This window comes from Phyllostomus discolor, chromosome 8 (genome assembly GCF_004126475.2).
Source record: "Phyllostomus discolor isolate MPI-MPIP mPhyDis1 chromosome 8, mPhyDis1.pri.v3, whole genome shotgun sequence".
NCBI classification, from domain to species: Eukaryota; Metazoa; Chordata; class Mammalia; order Chiroptera; family Phyllostomidae; genus Phyllostomus; species Phyllostomus discolor.
Window position 1 is genome coordinate 95,451,174 of NC_040910.2, and position 13,027 is coordinate 95,464,200.

The window sequence follows — 13,027 nt, forward strand, 5'->3', positions numbered from 1 at the left end:
CCACATGACTTGAATTCTAGTCAACAGAAAGTGAACAGAAAGTGGACATGTTTATATCTGTTTAGAGGGTAAACTAGTAAAACCTTATTGGAGATCATTTTAAAACTACATATCAAAAGTCTCGGAGTTGAGCCTGATCTCTTTCCACTACTGCAAAGCCCCCACTGCAGTGGTCCCTCTTGAATAAAGTCTTTCTTACAATCTTCTTTTGTACCACTTCTAAAGAAAGCCCATAAAAACCTCCCACATCATTCTCCATTCTTATGTTTGCTAGCTGGATGTTGATACCTAAAGCAAACTTGGAAACCACAAGTTGAAGATGAGAGGCCCTCAATTAGTCTGGGTCCCTTAATCACTCTATATTGTTTTCATATCTGCTTAAAGGGTAAACTAGTAAAACCTTATCAGAGGACATTTTAAAACTACATATCAAAAGTCTCAGAGTTGAGCCTGATCTCTCTCCACTGTCACAGTGGTCCCTCTTGAACAAAGTCTGTCTTACAATCTTTTAAAAAAAAGTCTTAAATAGGTCAATATTTTTAAATGTTCTGACACAAGAAATATACTCTAAGAAAAATCAAAGGTATGCTCAAAGGATGGCCATCACAATATTCTTCAGATAACAAAAAATTGGTGACACCTAAAATGTCCAACAGAATTGTAATTAAATTACTGAGTATTCATTTAAAAATTGCATGGAGGCTCCCTGCTCCTCCTGTTTGACACACAGCCATGTCTTCATGCACAGTGCCAGCCTCAACCCTGAGACACAACAGTGAAGGCTGGAGTGAACAGATTTGGTCATACTGGGCACCTGGTCACCAGGGCTGCTTTGTACTCTGGCAAAGTGGATGTTGTCACCGCCAATGATCCTTTCACTGACCTCAACTACATGAGGTCTACATGTTCCAGTATGATTCTACTCATGGCAAGCTCAAAGGCACAGTGAAGGCTGAGAACAGGAAGCATGTCATCAATGGAAAGTCCATCTCCATCTTCCAGGAACGAGATCCTGCCAACATCAAACAGGGTGATGCAGGTGCTGAATATGTTGCAGAGTCTACTGGTGTCTTCACCATCATGAAGAAGGCTGGGGCTCACTTCAAGAGTGGAGCCAAAAAGGTCATCACCTCTGCCCCTTCTGCAGATGCACCCATATTTGTGATGGGTGTGACCCATGACGAGTATGACAACTCCACGAAGACTGTCAGCAATGCCTCTTGCACCAACTGCTTGGCCTCCCTGGCCAAGGTCATCCATGACAACTTTGGCATCGATGGAGGGACTCCACAGTCCATGCCATCACTGCCACCCATAAAACCATGGGTGGCCCCTCTGTCAAGCTGTGGTGTGATACCCAAGGGGCTGCCCAGAACATCATCCCTGTTTCACTGGCACTTCCAAGGCTGTGGGCAAGGTCATCACTGAGCTGAATGGGAAGCTCACTAGCATGGCCTTCTGTGTCCTCACCCACAATGCGTCAGTTGTGGATCTGACCTACCCTGTGGAGAAAGCTGTCAAATACAATGACATCAAGAAGGTAGTGAAACAGGCATCAGAGGGCCCCCTCAAGGACATCCTGGGCTACACTGAGGACCAAGTTGTCTCTGGCGACTTTAACAGGGACCCCCACTCCTCCACCTTCAGTGCTGGGGCTGGCATTGCCCCCAATGACCAGTTTGTCAAGCTCAGTTCTTGGTATGACAATAAATTTGGCTATGGCAACAGGGTGGTGAACCTTATGGTCCACATGGCCTCCAAGGAATAAGAGCCCCCTGAACCATCAGCCCCAGTGACAGGAAGAGAGACCCCCAGTTGCTGGGGAGTCCTTGCCCCAAATCAATCCCCCAACACAGTGAGAATCTCCTGATCTCCAGTTTCCATCCTAGACCCCCCTGAAGACAGGAGGGGCTTAGGGAGCCCTGCCTTGTCATGCACCATCAATAAAGTTCACTGTACCCAGCCAAAAGAAAAACTGCATGGAATATAATGGGATGTCAAGTGTGATATGTGGGGGTAGATGAAAACAAGATTTGCCATAAACTGATCAAACTGGGTGATAAGTACACTATTTTATTTTTTTATATACTTTAAATTTTCTAATACAGCCCTGGCTAGCATGGCTCAGTGGATTGAGTGCTGGCCTGCGAACCAAGTAGTCTCCAGTTCGATTCCTAGTCAGGGCACACGCCTGGGTTATGGGCCAGGTCCTCAGATGGGGGTGCACAGGAGGTGACCACACAATGATGTTTCTCTTCCTCTTTCTCCCTCCCTTCCCTTCACTCTAAAAATAAATAAATAAATAATTTTAAAAAATAATAAAACAAATTTTCTAATACAAAAAGTTTTAAAATGTGAGAATATAAAAATTTACTACATTTTAAAAAGTTTAAGATAGTAAGAACAGTATCTTTTTTAATCTTTTAGTTCATTCATTGGAACAGCAAATTTTTTTTATTTTACTGTTGTTCAATTACAGTTGTCCGCATTTACCCCCCACCACCCCCTCCCCACCCCAGCCATCCCTACCTTCCTCCCCTGCTTCCACCCCCATCTTGGTTTTATCTATGTGTCCTTTATAGTTGTTCCTGAAAACCTTTCTCCCCTTCCCCTCATTATGCCCTCCCACCAGCCCTCTGGTTACTGTCAGATTGTTCTTAATTTCAATGTTTGTGGTTATATTTGCTTGCTTGTTTGTTTTGTTGATTAGGTTCCATTTAAAGGTGAGATCATATGGTATCTGTCTTTCATCACCTGGCTTATTTCACTTAGCATAATGCTCTCCAGTTCCATCCATGCTGTCACAAAGGGTAGGAGCTCCTTCTTTCTCTGCTGTCTAGTATTCCATTGCGTAAATGAGAATAGTTGTTTGATCCATCCATTTACTGATGGGCACTTAGGTTGCTTCCAGCACTTGGCTATTGTAAATTGTGCTGTTATGAACATTGGGGTGCATAGGTTCTTTTGGATTGGTGTTTTAGGGTTCTTAGGATATAATCCCAGCAGTGGAACTCCCAGGTCAAAAGGCAGTTCCATTTTTAGTTTTCTGAGGAAATTCCATGCTGTTTTCCACAGTGGCATTCCCCCCCAACAGTGCACTAGGGTTCCCTTTTTGCCACATTCTCTCCAACACGTGTTTGTTGATTTGTTTATGATGGCCACTCTCACCAGTGTGAAGTGGTATCTCATTGTGGTTTTAATTCGCATCTCTCTGATGGCTAGTGATGCTCAGCATCTTTTCATATGTCTCTGGGCCCTCTGTATGTCCTCCTTGGAAGTGTCTGTTCAAATCTTTTGCCCATTTTTCAATCGAGTTGTTTGTCTTCCTGGAGGGGTCATGTGAGTTCTTTAGATATTTTGGAGATCAAACTGTTGTCCGAGGTATCATTGGCAAATATGTTTTCCCATATAGTTGGTTCTCTTTTCATTTTAATGCTGTTTTCTTTAGCCATGAAGAAGCTTTTTAATTTGATGAGGTCCCATTTGTTTATTCTTTCCTTTATGTCTCTAGCTCTAAGGGACATATTGGTGAAAATACTGCTGCATGGAATGTCTGAGAATTTCCTGTCAATGTTTTCCTCTAGGACTTTTATGGTGTCATGACTTATATTTAAGTCTTTTATCCACCTTGAATTTATTTTTGTGTATGGTGTAAACTGGTGATTGAGTTTCATTTTTTTGCATATAGTTGTCCATATCTTCCAACACCATTTGTTGAAGAGGCCATTTTTTACTCCATTTTATGGTTCTGCCCCCTTTGTCAAATATTAATTGACCATAGAGACTTGGGTTTATTTCTGGTCTCTCTACTCTGTTCCATTGGTCTATGTGTCTGGAACAGCAAATATTTATTGTGTTGTATATGTGCTTATCATTATTGGCATAGGCATATAATGGCGGACATGTAGCTAATAACCTAATGTAACTGCCTCCAAACACTTGCTCCAAGCACCCTATCAACAGAGAGTACATAAATATACACCCATGCATATACACACTACTGTCACCAGTAATATATTTCAGTAAATCTTAGTAATCCACTTTTGCTGATTTATCATGATATTACATCGTCTTTTTTTTAAAAAGCTAACGTACCTAAGGATGGGAGAAGTAAGTAGAGGCTCTTAGTTTTGTTGTCCCTTATGCTTGCTTGCATTATAAATATGTTCAAGCAAAGATTTCTTTGCAGGAATTTTTAAAGTCAATTGTCCATTTCATGAGGGTTAATTTTGTTAAAACCAGGCAATATAATCAATAAACCCATTTAATCAGTGCAGGTAAACTCCAATACTTCTTAATGTTCTGAAAATTGGAGTGAGGGTACCACTGTTAACTCCTCTACGCTGTGAAACTTGCATTTTGTCAGAATACTTCATTTATTGTGCTTAACATGAAATCAGTTGTCAGAGAAAACAAACTGCCAATCTCAATTAATATATAAAATATTAATAGTACTTAATTTCATATTTGTATGCAAGTAAATAGATTTTAATATTTTCTTCCTTCACCTCAATGGATTATTTTGGGTGCACCTCATGTTGAAGTCTACTGGTCTAGTAAAAGATACATAAATATTTGTTGGCAAAAAATTAAGAGAAATAAGCACTGGATATTCTGGAGGGGCACATGGAAGAGACACCTAACTCATGATCAGTATGGAGATGGTGAACAACAAAAGTGATGTTAATTAGGGACCTAAAGAACGAATAAGAGATTGGACTGTATGGGTTAAGGGTGGCAGAGCATGGTATTTAGAGCAAAAGAGTATGTTAGAAGCAAAGGCACAGAGGTAAGAGTAAACACAGCACATTCAAATTAACATATTAGTAGTCTAAAATAACTGAAGTAGTCTAAAATAACTGAAGTAGAGGTATAGAGGTGAGATGGTGTGGATGAATAATGATAAAGCCTTGTTTGAATTTTATCTGGAGGGCAGTGGGGAGACAGGTGAAGAACGTATTGAGGATTTGGCCTTGCCCCAAAAAAGGTCTGGCCTTTGTCCCTGGCTCTAGGCAGGTAACTTCTAACCCCCAGGAAGTAATAGGAGCATCTTTGTTATTCATGATGGGGCCCCTTGGGTCATGTGGCATCTCACTTAGGGGAAGTGGGCAAACTGAAAATTAAGTTCAACTATATGGGCACTCACTCAAGTCACAATGAAAACTCTGGATACTCAAGCTCATGTGAGCTGCCTTGGCTGGCAATGCTACACCACTGATCCTCAGAGGGTAACATGTCCCTTGAGTAAAATAGAAGCTTCACATATGAGACCTCATAGATTGCATCCCATGCATCTCTTCCTTAGGCTGGTTCTAATTTGTATATTTTCCCTATAATGACTCTTGTCTATTAGTATAACTGCTTTCAGTGAGTTCTGAGTCTTTCTAATGAATTACCAAAACTGAAGGTGGTTTTAAGAAACCCCCAAACTCTTGGATGGCATCAGAAGTGAGGGTGGTCATGTACAGACTCTTACCTGTAACTTTGTAGTAAGACCCTAACCCCTTGGAGTTGAAGTCAGAAGTCTTGGGAAGACTTGGCGGTCTGAGAGACTGTGTCTTTAACTTTGAAGTTTGGCTAACTTCAGATAAACAGTAAAAACGTATCAGTTATACAATTAGACAAGGTACATAATCTAGATTCTAGAAAGATCACATTGACTACACTGGGGAGAATATGTCATAGAAGAGTTAAGACTAGCAAGAGATGAAAATGACAGTGAGACTGGAGAGGGACATATTTAGATTTACAATGCAAAATTAACTGAATGTGAGGAGTGACAGGAGGAGAAATCAGGGATGGACCCACCAGAAAGAGAACCAGGTTTTAGTTTTGTTTGTTTGGGTGATGGAGGGAGTTGGAGGACTGAACTCAATTTCGGACAGTTTAGCCCTGGCTGGTGTGGCTCAGGGGGTTGAATGATGGCCTCTGAACCAAAAGGTCATAGGTTCGATTCCTGGTCAGGGCATATGCCCGGGTGGCTGGTCAGATCCCCAGTTGGGGACACGTGAGAGGCAACTGATGGATATGACCAAATCAATGTATCTCTCATACATCAGTGTTCCTCTCCCTCTTTCTTCTTCCCTTCTCCTCTCTCTAAAAATAAATTAATAACATCTTTTAAAATTTTATTTTGGATAGTTTAATTTGAGAACCATTTTAGACACCTAGGTAGAGTTAGTTGTTCCATTAGCTGTCAAAACAGGGATTCTTTAGAATCAGGAGCCATTAGCATAACTACAATTACCAAAGTCAAGGGACAGATTGATACTGACTACAGACAAGTCAACCAGATTTGAATGGTCAAGGACCAAACACCAATATTAAAGGAACAGGCAGTGTATCAAAAACTCAGAGAGTAAGTGGCAGCCTGAGAGGTAGGAGAAAAACCTGAAAAGCACAGTTAACATTGAATGGTTGGTATTTACTTTTATCTTTTTTGCTAATGTCATTTTCTCTACTTCTTATAATGAACATTATATGAAAAATGGTGTAGTTTTAAATGAGTATTATAACTTGCATCCATGTATTTTTCAATTTATATATATAAAAGTGAGACACAGTTCAATGGTTTTCTGACCTATCTCAAAAGTCATTAATGATTCACATAGCTCAAATATCTGAATTATTAGTGTCTCTAATCAAAGATTTTCTTTCCCAAGCCTTTTTTAAACACCCACCCTCATTACTACTGTAAACCCTCTGGAATTATTTAACTTTGCCAGGCTGTTTGAGATCTCTCTTTCCCCCTTGAGAAACCCAACCCAGACAAATGTATAACTAAGGAAACACTGCTCTAAAAATGTAATGACACATACCACTAGTAAAAACTTGATATTATTTGTTTCTTTAGGATTAAAATAAATAAAATTTATCCTCAGTATAGTTCAGAGATATAAAATACACAGTACTAACCCATGTAATAATCTATACAAGTAGCCTCAACATTCACATCTGGTATAAGATCAGTTATAAATTTTTTAGTTGCAAATTATTTTAAAGATATAAAATATCTCACCACCTCCTTTTCAAGGAGATTGGCTCCCTGATTTTAGAAATCCTAAGATTACATCATTAGAATATATTTAATTATTTTTCTTTCAAAACGTTAAATGTCGTTATCCAGCAGAGGAAGATCTAAGTACATATTTCCCATTTTGAAGACTAAACAAAAAACTTTATCCCATATACTTCTCTAAAAAACTCTTTAAACTTAATTATAACTTTATTTTGTCAGTTTAAACCTTGATCCTTTACTTACCTAAGTAACTGCTTATCTCAATCTAGTCCTGATCTTTGAGTTTACCAAAATGAAGAATGATAAAAAATGTATCTGCTGTTCTTATTCTAAACTTCTGAGAAGGAAAATGTTGAAAAAAATTTTACTATATTCTTTTGAAAGTAAATTTGCAACCAGTGTATTCATAAAACACTATTGAGAAAATAAGCACCTTTATTTTTTCTTCAGAGAACCTCAGTCCATTCAGTGGTTACATATTGTGCATTTCTAAAATACTGACAGAAAAAACACACTAGACTTATGAAACTGGCATTACACATAGTATTAATTTCTTCTTACATTAATCCCAACTATCAACTTGGTGAATATATAGTTCAGGTAACTTCACTTAAGAACTTTAGCACCATTTGACAAGCAGGACAGTTTTTAAAGAATATTAAGAATTCCCCAAAATAAATAGAGTGGGTAGGTAGTTGACAAAATTTTTTGAAAAACAACCTTTACCTTCCCCAAATAAGCAATTCCAGCATATTCCCTATTCAGAGTTATTTTAAAGTATTTCTTAGGAAATCTGAGAACCAAACATTTCTTTCCTTTTTTTTTTAAAAGATTTTATTTATTTATTTTTAGAGAGGGAAGGGAGGGAGACAGAGAGAGAGAAACATCAGTGTGCAGTTGCTGGGGGCCGTGGCCTGCAACCCAGGCATGTGCCCTGACTGGGAATCGAACCTGCGATGCTTTGGTTCGCAGCCCGCGCTCAATCCACTGAGCTATGCCAGCCAGGGCAGAACCAAACATTTCAATATGTCAGGGAGAGTTTTGAGGTTCACAAATTATATTGAGAAATGTTGGAACCATTTCTGAATCTGGATCCATAGTTTTCTCATCTGTAAAATAAAGTGCTTGAATAGAAAATTATCTATCCCTACAATGTCTTCCAGTACTGATTCTTGTAACTAAGTGATATGATTTCCTTTCATAAATAAAAAAAAAGTGTTAAAAGTGTATTTTTTAAACTCTGAGTAGTTTTGTTTTGTTTTGGGTTTATCTGTTAAGAATCCTTGAAGTTTACATAAACAAGCCAGCCATTTTATATATGAGTAAGAACAGGCTAATAGCCTTTGCAAAAAACAGTATAAATGATGAAATCTCTGATTTAAAGTGAAATAATATTTTCCAACTTTACTTTCGCTAATCCAGACTTTGTACTTCAAATCCAGACTTTATTCTCAATTACATAGCTATTTCATCATTAGAATACTTTTCCTAGTTTATACATATATCAAAATTAATCTTGCTACCCTTTGACATGGAAATACATCTACTTGCCATCCCCTTCACATGCAGTTCATTCTTTTAAAAACCTTGAATGACAAATGTTTATGGTTGTTCTGAACTAATGACTCTCTTTCTAATGGACCTTCTCTAATGTTTAAATACACCTTTTCATTCTATAACACCATTTGTAAAGGTAAGGACTGTCAAAATAGAATTAGTCTGATGCTGACATAAATTCTTCCACTTTAGTAAACATTTTAATTTTGTTTTGTAGTAAAAAGTTTTAAGTGTCTCTAAATAGTGTTAAAAATGACATTTCATAAGCCCTTTTCCATTATAGTTTACAAACACTAGGAAGACTTTAAAATGTCAATACTGTTTGTCTCTGGGTAGTGGTATTACACGTCATTTTTTTTTCCACTGTCCAAAAAGCATTATTACTACTTTGGTAATCAATTATTTAAAAATTAAATGTAAAACAGTTTATAAAGCATGGAACATCAACACATTTCACTTCTTCAGCAGGTATGTTAAATGCTTTTTCCCTATTGATAAACTTCTGCTTTAACAGGTAAAGTATTTGATCAGGTGTCTGTCAGGTTGGATAAAGAGAAAACATTTACTTTCCTGGCCATCCTCTTAACTTAGTCTTTTAAGGAAATCCTGGAAGTGAGTTTGAATTTAACTGCAGTGACACTTGCAGCAATAAACTTTTGGAGGGCCAGCATAACACCTTTCCTTACAACTATCAGCAAAACGGCAGAAGACTGCCAGGTTTACCAATGTTCCCAGAAACTTGTTAGTATTCTCTTCTGTCATTATTTCAGAACAATTCCATTTAAAAAGAGATGCAATCGTAAACCACTTCTATTTCAAGCCCATAAAAAACCAGAACTGGGATGAAAGGCAAAGCCTTGACCTTTCTATTTTCGACTTTCATCTGTGTGGCTAGGCCATCTGCTTTCTCTCCCCTACCCCATCTACTTAATGGACTGAAAATACTGCACCTAATTGCAATTTTATTAAACCGGCCTCACTTTTCTACTTGAACGAATCAGGGCTTGATTCTCAGGGGTCTTGCTCCTGAAGGCTCGCTTGTAAAATTTTGCTTACCCCTACCTCCCACTTCCTTCCCACCTCCCTCATTTATGAGTTATCAAATATCTTTAAACCAGGATATTAGGCTCCCGTGTATTAAGCCACCTAAAGAGCTCTTCACTTTGAGCACTGAGCGCCCGACGGAAAAATCGACTCCTGTCTCTCCTCCTGTGGCTTATGGGGCCGGTATCATCACTGTGGTTGCGGTTACACAGGATTCACCTCTCAGCTCAGCCTAGAACCGGATCGCGCGTCTCCGCCGCCAAACAACAGGCACTCAGCCCAGGGGGGAAAAGACCCCGGCAGGAGAAAAGCTCCGGGAGGAAGGGAGCTGGGAACGAGAAAGAGCTCTCAAAATTGGAAGGAAGGACCTTCCGAGGCACGAAGGGTAAAAGGTTTGTGAAGTGGAGAAAGAAGTGGGCGGCCGAGGTGAAAGGGAAAAAGGGGTCCGGCCCGGCGGGAGGGAGCCGGGGCCCGGGGATCGCCTCCCGGCAGGGCAGGAGGCGCGGGGGCCGGGGCGGGCGTGGGCAGCTCGCCGCCGACCGCCGGAGTCTGAGCCAGCGGGGGCGCTTTCAGCGGCGCCAGGCGCCGGTGAGGAGCGTAGAAAACAGCAGTTTGAGGGGCCGACGCGGCAGGGACAGCGGGCCCACCCCCAGCCGAGCCCCGCTACTTAACTATTTGTAGAGCTGCTGCAGGCACAGGTCCAGGCTCTCGCCCTCCACCTCCTCCCGGGTGATGCGTTCCGACAGCGGCCGCGGGAGCGGGGGCAGCGGCGGCAGCTGGGGCTGCGGCGGCGGCGGCACGGCCGACTGCCCCGGGGCTGCCTCAGCCTCGTCCTCCTCGCCCTCCGCCGCCGCCGCCTCCTCCTCCTCCTCCTCCACAGCCTCCTCCTCGGGCTCGGGGTCTCGGTCCTGCTCTTGCTCCTCCTCCTCCTCCGTCGTGGCTACCGTGGCCGCCTCCTCTTCCCCAGGCTCTTCGACCGAAGATGCCTCGGTTGCCTCAGCCGCTATCAGTTCGGGCTCAGGCTCCGACTCGGGTTCGGGTTCGGGTTCGGGTTCCGGCTCCGGCTCCGGCTCGCCGCCGCCGCAGGGTCCGCGAAACTCGCCCAGGAATAGCTCCAGGAAGCGCCGGTAAGTTTTCTCCTCAGGGATGCAGCCGGCCATCGCTGCTCAAGCCCCGGGGCCGATCGGGAAGTGGCAAGGGGGAAGCCCAGGAAAGGGAGGGGGGCTACTCTCGAGCCTCGGGTTCCCACGAGGGCGGTGAACCACCGCACCGCCACGAGCGATCAGCACTAGGTTGCCTGGAGAGGGCTCCCGCAGACGTGCGCGCCGCCGAGTGCGGACGTGCGCGGCCCAGGGGCGGGGGCGGAGCGCGCCTCCTCCGATCTGGAGGGAAAGTTGGTGGCGGGAGCGCGCTCAGGGTCCGGCGGAGGCCCACCCTCTAGCCCTACAGAGAGCTCAGCCGATGCTGCCTAGAGACTGTCGCCATGGTAACCGGCTCCAATTAAGAATTTCAGGGTCCCTCACGTCGAACTCCCGGAGTCGAAAGGACACTTGAGTCGCCTGCTCTCCACCTCTGAATGCTTTATTGTATGGATACCCTAGCTCCAAGTGGATAAGGTGAACTAAGACAATCCAAGTCTAAATGTTGGTTCCCACTTTAGTTGGATCTATCTCAGTTTTCTTTATCTGTTTCTGCTTTGCCCTAGCGTCTTTATCTGTTGAAAGACGCTACAGCTGGAATGGGAGTAAAAGGGAGAAAACTGTACTTGAACAAAGATTAAAATTTTAAAAATTTTTTTAAAAAAAGAAAGACGCTACAGTGTGAACACCTTTGTTGATGACATTCCTTTAATAAGTATTTTGGAGCAGTGGAGGGCATGAAACACATACCAAATGGTAGGTCCCTTTGCATACTTTTTCTCATTTGATTCTGTGAAAAAAGTGGTCTTGTCCTCATTTATCAAAAAGAAGAAAGCAGGATTAAGTACTCGCTTGGAGGTGTCAAAGCTACTAGCCATGACATTGGAATAAGAATCCAGGTGGTCAGACTCCAAAGCCTTCTAGACTTTTCCCCCTTTGTCCTCCTTTCTGAAGATTCAACAGTGCAATATATCTATGGAGCCTTATTTTTATAGGGCTTTATAGTGTACAAGTTGTTTTTCGCCCTTGTAATCCTTACAATAGCACCTCAAGGTAGAAGACATTGCCATTATGATTCCACTTTATAGATGAGGAAACTGAGCCTTAAAGACATTGTGACTTTGCTCAAGGTCACACACCATGATGCAACAAGGAACAAATCCTGATCTTTTCACTACAAAGCCATTAGTGTTCCAGCACACCCCTCTTTAGTCTCTGCATAATACACATTATACTTTATCACATATGTATTTTTCTACACTTTGTTTGCTCTTCTTTCTCATCTCTCCAGTCTCTTTTCTTTCTTAGATTGAAACTGAAACTTTAAATGATTCTAATTTTCTTACCAAACTACACACAAACCTATTATTTTCAAGCCTTACTGAATGAGGGTTTGGGAGAGGGAGAAGCTGTGTTGTTATACAGCTGTACAGATGATAGCATCCTTACTGCACGCTGCCTTGTCCATGTAACATATAATTCGCAACAATATAGTGACTCTTTTTCGTTGAAAAACATGTTCACCTCCATATCAAAAAGAAAAAAGAAAAACATGTTCACAAATTATCCACCCATCCTCTCCATTTATTGTTTCTGGGTTTCAGTTGGATTTAAGGTCTGAAATACTATTTATAGTCAGTTATTAATGGCAGAAGAAGGAGTCTCCCTTGCCAACTGTTTTCATATAATACTGTATTCTAAATCCCTGACCTGATACTGTTATTTTAAGATTAAGTGGGTTGAGCTCACTAATGTACATTATGGCATCATGTAAAATAAACGTTCATTCTCTCTCCTAGTTTGAGATTAAATAATGCGTGATAGAAACTTTATAGTGAGTAATGCATGAGTCCTCTATAACTATTTATTTTTGTCTCTAAGGTAAATGGAAAGACCCAATAAATAAGTCTGTTTCCAGACAAGCTAAATGTATTTATATGTGTTTTGTTTAAAATATCCACTAGTCTAGAGCAACTCCTCTGAGATGCCAAGAAAGTCTTTAAACTCCACATTTGTGATTGTTTTCAATCCACCTGTTCATTTCCATTTCAGAATGTCTAGAAAAAACTGACAAAACTTCTAAGACTGCAAACTTATCCCTGGCTAGTGTGGCTCAGTGGGTTGGCATCATCCCACAAACCAAAAGTTCCCTGGTTCAATTCCAGATCACAGCACACGCCTGGGTTGTGAGCCAGGTCCTCAGTTGGGAGCAACCAACTGATAGTCCTCTCCCTCTCTCCCACCCTTCTCCTGTCTCTAAAAATAAATA

At 41.4% G+C, this 13,027-nt stretch overlaps 2 protein-coding genes across 2 annotated transcripts in view; one reads left to right on the plus strand and one right to left on the minus strand.

Annotated features, from left to right (window-relative positions):
- LOC114502519 (glyceraldehyde-3-phosphate dehydrogenase-like) overlaps positions 1-1,969 on the plus strand; it is a 70,515-nt gene extending 68,546 nt beyond the window's left edge. Inside the window, 4 exon segments of the mRNA XM_028519502.2 lie at positions 777-893; positions 896-1,282; positions 1,285-1,386; positions 1,389-1,969. Coding sequence (XP_028375303.1) covers positions 777-893; positions 896-1,282; positions 1,285-1,386; positions 1,389-1,768 — 986 coding nt within the window. The 3' untranslated portion in view covers positions 1,769-1,969.
- The window catches only part of PPM1E (protein phosphatase, Mg2+/Mn2+ dependent 1E), a 123,294-nt gene extending 112,333 nt beyond the window's left edge, over positions 1-10,961 (minus strand). Inside the window, exon 1 of the mRNA XM_028520698.2 lies at positions 10,292-10,961. Within this exon, the coding sequence (XP_028376499.1) occupies positions 10,292-10,779 (488 nt within the window). The 5' untranslated portion in view covers positions 10,780-10,961. The remainder of the gene's footprint in view (positions 1-10,291) is intronic.
- Between the last annotated feature and the right edge of the window lie 2,066 nt (positions 10,962-13,027).